Consider the following 8,370-nt stretch of genomic DNA (forward strand, 5'->3'; position numbering starts at 1 on the left):
ATCCCCCGAATCGAAATTTCCAAAATATCTCGTAACTGTTAGAATTTTTTTAAGAATGGAATTTACAACGATGTATTATAATTGTAACTGTTTAGACTAAATCAAGCTCTCTGAAGCTTTATGTAGATATATGAAGATGTGGTAAAAGTGCCAATGAGACAACTCTCTCATCCGCGTCACAATTTGTAAAAGTAATCCATTCAATGTACCTTTAAACGAACGAATACATTTGAAGATGTATGATATTCTCCAAAGAGATAACGCACGCGAAACACGATAAAATTAGACACAGAAAAATCTATAGAGGTCCATTTATACCTAGATATAGACTTTACGCATACCTACATGGGAGAAAAACTACTACCTCGTAAAATGCAAAATGTATTTGTAAAAGAAAGAGGAATTTCAATAATGGAAAGAAAAATATTTGAATTAATTTAGATTCACGACGATTCACCCGACAGATATATGATCCCCAGAGCATAAGACACATGAACACCCCCTTACAGTTGATCTTGATAACCTCTTCAAAATAAACATTACTACATATTTTTCTCTGTCTGGGTTGTAATTTTGCTCACGCAACATGCGACTTTAACATCCATTGTAAAATCATTTGATAAAAGAAAGGGTAAATAATGTTTTACAATAAAACAGAAAAAGTAAATACAGACAAGATAAGATATTCAGACTTGCATATAGAGGTGATCAAGTATATTGTCCTTTACATTACATAACATAGAGATTTCAATTTCACTACAATTCAACCACCTTCTGACTAATATACAATTAATACCTAACATATAAAAATAAAAAAGATGTGGTGAGATTACCAATGAGACAACTCTTCACAAGAGATCAAATAACACAGCTATTAACAACTATAGGTCAGCTATAAAATGGACCAAAATGTCAAATGTGAAAAAAAATCAAATGAGAAAACTAAAGACCTGATTTTTTTAAAAAATAAGGAACGAAAAACAAATATGATAAACAACATCAAACGACAACCACTTATAGTTTGAAGGCGCGCCAACGTTAACCCTCCCCAAACTGAGGCAGTTTTGTCATACTTAGTACAGTAGTTTATTAAGAACAAACCATTGAATCACTTTTAAAGGGCTTAAGTCATTAGATAGATACCAATAGAAATACAAAACACATATAGTGCATGGACGTGGCAGGGTACTTATACATCCACTCAAATCTGAGAGTACTCGGAGGTACTGAGAGTTAGTTCTAATCTATAACACTTGTAAAAAAGGTGCATGCATCTAAAACTATAACAGCTCCTTTCAACCTCATTTCAAGATTTTCATTGTATTTCATTACGGTTTTCAAGCATCGTGTCTAAGAGATCTTCTTGGAATATTGAATATGCAGTTTACGTATTTTATTCACACGTACCCCTTTTATATCTTACATTTAAAATTGAGAGTTTTATGTTCGTTCCAAACAAGGGTTTAAAATATTTTAGTACATGTGTTGAACATAATCAACTCAGTAGTAATGTAACTATGACGACAAGTCTCATCCTATACTTTAAGGAATTATTTGGCAGAGTTTTGACTAGACTTAATTAATTGGCTTAATCTTTAACGATTACTAACCTTCATTGAACAATAGAACAAAACACTTTTGCATATTTCTTTATATCACAGTTGAGTTTGTTCCAGGGGTTATGCATAGTTTACAATACGGATTAATAAGATTTAACAATTTAAATTAAAGCCTTAACCTTAGACTGTTTAATCATGCATCAGCTCACGACAGATAGATCTGGATTACCATAATCCGTATTGAGATCGGAGGTGAGAAAAGTACTGTCGCGTTCTAGTTTGTCAATATTACCACTCTTAGCTTCTCTAGATTCACTGTCCTTTTGAATGTCGCTTGCGTTAAGGAAAGAAATATTTGCGTCCCTTACGCCCGATATGATACCAGATGTTCGTGTTGACAGAGCACTACGCTCATTTTGTTCATGTGGTTCAACGTCCATTTCCTGAGTAGAAGTAGCTTCTGCCATGTTTGATTGAAAAGTAGACTGTAGACCTATATCAATTGTTGATTTAGTTGGTTGTGTTGGTTGCGTAAAACCGGTGCGCGAATCATCTAGTCCACGTAAAGCACTGTCACTCTCTTGCGTATTAGTAACATTGTCAAATTGACTAGGCACTGTAATTTCTTTAAGTTTTAATTCCTCTTCCTCTGATTCTGATTCTGCAATGTTCTCTAAAGCGCTCTCCAAATTAGTATTTCGAGTGTCAATGGGTCTGTCGTCTTCAGTTCTACTAGGACCCCATTCTTGATTTTCTATTTTATCAGAAGTCGAATGGAAAGAAACCTGTGATTTTTGTCTATGTTCCTTGCGCCTCTTCATTGGAGTATTCAATTGCTGGGCCTTCCTAATTTGTATTTCACCGTTTGTCAGATTGATCGCTGGAGGGGGATAGTACTTAGCTAATTCGTTTGGTGTTATATCGAACGGGAAATAATCACGCGATTTCCTAAATTTGTGCAAGTCTATTTTAAGTTGGAAACTCAATTGTCTTTCTATTTTTGACGCTGCACCATATTTACTCAGTTCATAAAGAGCATTGTTTATTCTACTTACTTGATGATAAGGAGAGGTGTTGTAATCGTCAGAATCTATTTTCGGTTTATTTGGTCGTTTAGCAAGTGTCTGGTAAGAAATTTTTATTGAAGGTAAAGTTCCTCTTTTATCGAAAGAATCATAATATGGCGAAGATGAACGGCTTGTGTCATCAGAGAGAGGGCTTCGAGACATCATGTGACGTGTTATGTAATTAGGCAAACTGTCCGTACTTTGAAGTTGTTGCCACATGCCATTTTTCTTCATTGAATTTCTATGTGGAACGAAATAACTAAGAGGTCTTCTAACGGACCCATTCGGTTTAAAACTGTCCCCTCGCAAATTTATAAACATCGAAGGTTCGTCAACTTCTTTCCTTTCCAAAGAAGACATCAGACCAGTTTGTATTTTAGTCGGACTGTCTGAATGCTGAATTTCATTTAAAGTTGTTTTACTACGTTCGTCTCTTGATATAAAGCCCGGAACTAAACTTTGTGTATGTTCTATTTGCTTTGGAGCCTTTGTTTCAGCTGACGGATGAATCAAGTTCTTTGATTTACATCTAGGCGATAAATGTCCACTTGTATGCCTCGCCTTCGATTCGGTTTTATTTTCATTTACGCCATTTCCAATATACAGTTCTATTTTCTCCAGCGGTGGAGGATCCTGTGGAAATATCTGTTCTGCTTTTTTAGATTTAGTAGTTAGAGGTTTTGATGGAGGTAACATATCGTAAAAAGAAGGCAGACTTTTTTCTCGCCTCCATACTTTTTTAACAAAAGGTTTAAGTTCTACGATAGGTAGTGGATCAGTTGATTCATTGTCTATAATATACTGTTTTTCGAGAGTTAGATATGTTTTCTGTCGTTTAAACTCTGTTCTACAGGCTCCATGTGTTGTTGAAATTGAAGAAAACGAACTGGCTGACATTTTTGTGCCGAATCCAAGTTTAATGCTCTTATTGAACTAACTCATGAATTTCCCATTATTCAATTATTCCTCTATTACTGAATTCCAAACTGGCTTCAATTATAGAATAAACTGCTATTATCATACTGTAATTATGAATTTAATGTTTATCATTCTAGATTTAAAAGAACTGTGTTTTATTTACTTACTTAGAGCAGAGAAAATCCAATGTAAACAATAACTTGTAAAATATAATAAAACTTAAACTCCTTTTACTTCCAATACAACGAACTTTTCAATATTAAATCGTGATTGTTGATTTTCCAGTGAGAATTTTTATATAAATCAGAGCACTATGTTTATTTTTCGATTTTAAAATCCAATTTTCTATGTAAATAAAATGTCTATCCAAATAAGTATGAATCCATGTTGTAAGAGTATTTAAGACAAGACAAAATATATTAAAAGTTTCTCAGAGTAAAATATGAAACGTCATTTGTCTTGTTTAGTAACTAATTTAAACTGCACCACCACTACGTTTCTATATAGTCATACCGTATTGAATATCTGAGATCTTCGACTAAACATAAAACGCTAATCGCTTCATTGGCGTGAATATTAATTGTATTATTATTTTTTGTACCCTTATATTCTGTCAAAAGGCGATATAGATTTAAACATATCGTCGTTGCCAGAACACAGACAATCGACAAGGATCAATTCTATACTCCATTGATTTTAACAGCGCTTCACCTCTAGCGTAGTGTACCGTTGTTAGGTGCACCGCAGCGTTATTATTCTATAAGAGGATGTTAATACCCTGATGTATCATTTCTACTTAACCTTAAGCTGCAGCATCGTGTCATCTTAGGAAGCTTATGGTCAAGTTACATCACACCTTGTACGATAGCCTTTAATGGTATATCTCTTACATTACAACTATTATAAGTCAGGGATTTAAATCTTCTTAAAATCACATTCTAGATTATACAGATAACTAGATGAGTTTAATATATAAATTTCAAACATAAGCAGGTTGGCACATATCTTTGTTTAATGACAGACTTGACTTTAAACAATTTAAAATCGATATATTTGAAGCAGATCTTTTCAATGCTGTGGTATAGTGTCATTTTAAGAGAGGTAGCATTAATAGTAATCTATTAATATTAAGTAGAAATATTCCTTTCAGTGTAATGAAAAGAGGCACAATTAAATATTCTTCCTTACATTAGCACATGAATAGGAACGATTTAATGTATTGATGATTTAATTGCTGACATTTACCATAAAGGACTGGTGTAAATACTTTGGTCTGAAGACAGCTTACTGATTCCTGGTAAAGTGGAAGGAATGTTTTCTTTGACTGTACACATACTCTGCTATCTATATTGAAACAGAGAGGCCAACTGCCGTAATCTTATTTTCTTTTTAGACTAATCTGTTTTAACCTTCCTCATTTGGTAGTGTATGCTGATGCAGCGTACGACACGTTTCAATTTTTTTTTGTTTCTTAAAGAGGGGACAGGAGTTTGACTTAAATGGAACAGAATCTGAGGAATTGCCAATAGATACAGGCTTACTAAACTTTATAGGGAGTTGAGAACCTTATTTTAGGAGAATTCACAAAAATAAAGGCAGTTTGTGAGTCGAACAGAGGTTGTAGAATGCAAATTTTAATAAAAATTGGAACAATAATAAAATGAAACAGGCAGACAGGCAGGCGTGTTTACGGCATGACAATAAACTTAAGACTATAAACAGCTTAACAGATGTACAGTTTATATACAACTTAACAGCTGTACAGTTCATATACAACTTAACAGCTGTACAGTTTATATACAGCTTTAGAGATGTACAGTTTATATACAACTTAACAGATGTACAATTATTATACAGCGTTACAGTTGTACATTTGATATGCATCTCTAGAACAGTACATCAAGATTACTTGTATTAAAGTAGCTGTGTACGTCACGCATTGCTGTTTATTTGACTCTTCTACAACAGATATACTCTCCAATACTGTAGACTAAGCAATAATTTATGATTAAAATATTTTTTTTTATCTTGTATAGCTTTTCCTGTTTAAAGTTTCTCTCTATCCTCTATTTATAAAAGAGAAGATGGTGTATGATTGCTAATGAGACAACTCTCTACAAGATACCAAACATAGATCGTTTCTCCCAAAACACAAAAACAAATAATAATGTCAAAATTATGGTTTTTAAACTAGGTTGACAAAATCTTACAATGGTTCTTTCGGTCAGGTGCACTAAAGGAGGAACACTGTTTTTCACAGAAATCTGATATTTGCTGTAAAGGTAGGTTAATTAAACTCCCCCTATTGTATATACGCATGGTAATGATAAATTGGTAGTATTGTAAAACGGAAAGACTTATTTTGAAACACTTATTTTCGGATGATGACTGACTAGTGATTGCAAGTACCACTCTGGTTTTGAAGATATTTATTTAGCTTTTGATATAGCTTTCCTTGAAGTGAATTTTTATTCACGACTGTGGCAGCAGCACAATCGCCTCAATCAGTTATTGAAACACTATTTTGAACAGGAGAACTTTTACATTACAAGCTACACAAGTTAACTGGAAACTACTATGTTATCTTTACAATATTAAAGTCGTGACGTATTCTGGATATATTATGAATAATGCTGATTTTTAATATATTTTGATGTGTACCAATTTAGACATAGAAACACGGTGACCGATTAGATAGATAATTGAACTTTAAATTCTGACTAGCAATGTCAGACATTCATCATTTAACTTTCTGAAATAAAATACATTTACCGTATTTATTTCGAAAGCTGTTTTTTCAAAGAGCAAATAGGATTATAAGTTAATAAGAAAAGTTTTAGCTACATCAATACAATAACCTACACCGACTGAACCGATTTCATTCTCAACCACTTAATTCTGTGCTATTGAACATGACAGCTTAGATGGTGATCTTTAAACTGTGTTCCTGCTGCTTAACAGGATACAAATGAAACACCAGTGTTTTCAAATTTTATAAGTACGACTATAGATTTTTCAGGAACTATTTTGTATGAAAAATGTACTAAAGGGTTGAAACATTGATGATTTATAACTTCTTTTCTTTGATAAAAACTCTATCCGACAATAATGATACAAATGTATTTCATAGAAACATGGATTAACACTATTATGATTATAGTACTAGAGGGCATCCATGACATGTAATTCAAAATTATTTATAGGTTAGACAATACTTGGTCATATTTTATGAAGATTTAAGCCCAAGGCGAAGCTGAGGGCTTAATTCTATATAAAACATGACCAAGTATTGTCTGACCAATTTAGAACATATTCACACTTTTCGAGTGACATAACAAAACTATCATTTCCCATTGTAATATTCAAACCTAAATAAGAGTTCACTTTTTATATGAACTAAATATAAAACATGGGTAATAATCATTTCAATGGATGAAATGAAATAGCACTGACATAGTTTGTAAAGGATAAATTGTTTTTCTTCTGCTTCAGTTAAAATTAAAAAAACTTGTATATCTTTAGATTTTTTTTTATTTTAAAAAGCAACACAATGTTATATAAATCCCCTTTTTGAAATTTGATTCCTTTCTATAAATATAAAACTCTCTGTAAGAATATTTGAATTCAGACCATTCAACATTAAATGCTTACTTTTTATTGATAAATTTAAATGTATTGTGTTTCTCCGAAAAACAATCCTTTGTTTTATATATCAGCATAAAATTGAGAATGGAAATGGGTAATGTGCCAAAGAGACAACAACCCGACCATAGAAAAAAAACAACAGCAGAAGGTCACTAACAGGTCTTCAATGTAGCGAGAAATTCCCGCACCCGGAGGCGTCCTTCAGCTGGCCCCTAAACAAATATATACTATAGTGCAGTGATAATGAACGCCATACTAATTTCCAAATTGTACACAAGAAACTAAAATTAAAATAATACAAGACTAACAAAGGCCAGAGGCTCCTGACTTGGGACAGGCGCAAAAATGCGGCGGGGTTAAACATGTTTGTGAGATCTCAACCCTCCCCCTATACCTCTAGCCAATGTAGAAAAGTAAACGCATAACAATACGCACATTAAAATGCAGTCCAAGAGAAGTCCGAGTCTGATGTCAGAAGATGTAACCAAAGAAAATAAACAAAATGACAATAATACTTAAATAACAATCAGGCACAATCCTTCCCGTTAGGGGTTTAGTATCATACCATCGTAACATATATGAGAAGAACATAACCCGTGTCATGCCAACAACTGGTTTTTGAATAAATGTGTTTAGTTCCGATGCAAAGACCCTATAAGTGAATCAATATTAACGCCAAAATATGCACTCTTTAATGACCTGACAACAGTATCGTAACTATATCTCTTCTTAATAAGTCTATTCAAAGGTTTTGTTAGTTTTTGAGGTGAATACTGACACCTTTGTGCTTTATAAAGAATATTTCCATAAAAAATTGGATGTGAAATACCTGAACGTATAAAAAGTCTGCATGTTGAGCTATATTTACGAATGATGTCCTTATACCGATGATAAAATTTAGTAAATGTTTTGACTAGTTTGTGATATCGAAAACCCTGGTGTAATAATTTTTCAGTAATACATAAATTTCTCTCGTTAAAATCTAAAACATTGTTACATACACGAGCGAATCGTACAAGTTGAGATATATAAACACCGTAAGATGGTGACAAGGGAACGTCACCATCTAAAAATGGATAATTAACGATAGGAAATGAAAAATCATCTCTTTGATATCTATATCACTAACGGAAAGCTGAATACTAAAATTTATGATAAAAGAGATCATAAATTTTAGTATT

At 32.8% G+C, this 8,370-nt stretch overlaps 1 protein-coding gene across 1 annotated transcript; it reads right to left on the reverse strand.

Annotated features, from left to right (window-relative positions):
* Positions 1-1,633: 1,633 nt before the first annotated feature.
* On the reverse strand, positions 1,634-4,410 carry LOC143048534 (uncharacterized). The gene has a single exon (XM_076222251.1). It carries the CDS (start codon positions 3,521-3,523, stop codon positions 1,760-1,762), a length of 1,764 nt encoding a protein of 587 aa, XP_076078366.1. The 5' UTR covers positions 3,524-4,410; the 3' UTR covers positions 1,634-1,759.
* Positions 4,411-8,370: the final 3,960 nt, after the last annotated feature.

The sequence above is a fragment of the Mytilus galloprovincialis genome, chromosome 10 (genome assembly GCF_965363235.1).
Source record: "Mytilus galloprovincialis chromosome 10, xbMytGall1.hap1.1, whole genome shotgun sequence".
NCBI lineage: Eukaryota > Metazoa > Mollusca > Bivalvia > Mytilida > Mytilidae > Mytilus > Mytilus galloprovincialis.

Coding starts and splice junctions, on each gene's coding strand:
- LOC143048534 (XM_076222251.1), bottom strand. CDS start 3,523: ATGTCAGCCAGTTCGTTTTCTTCAATTTCAACAACACATGGAGCCTGT.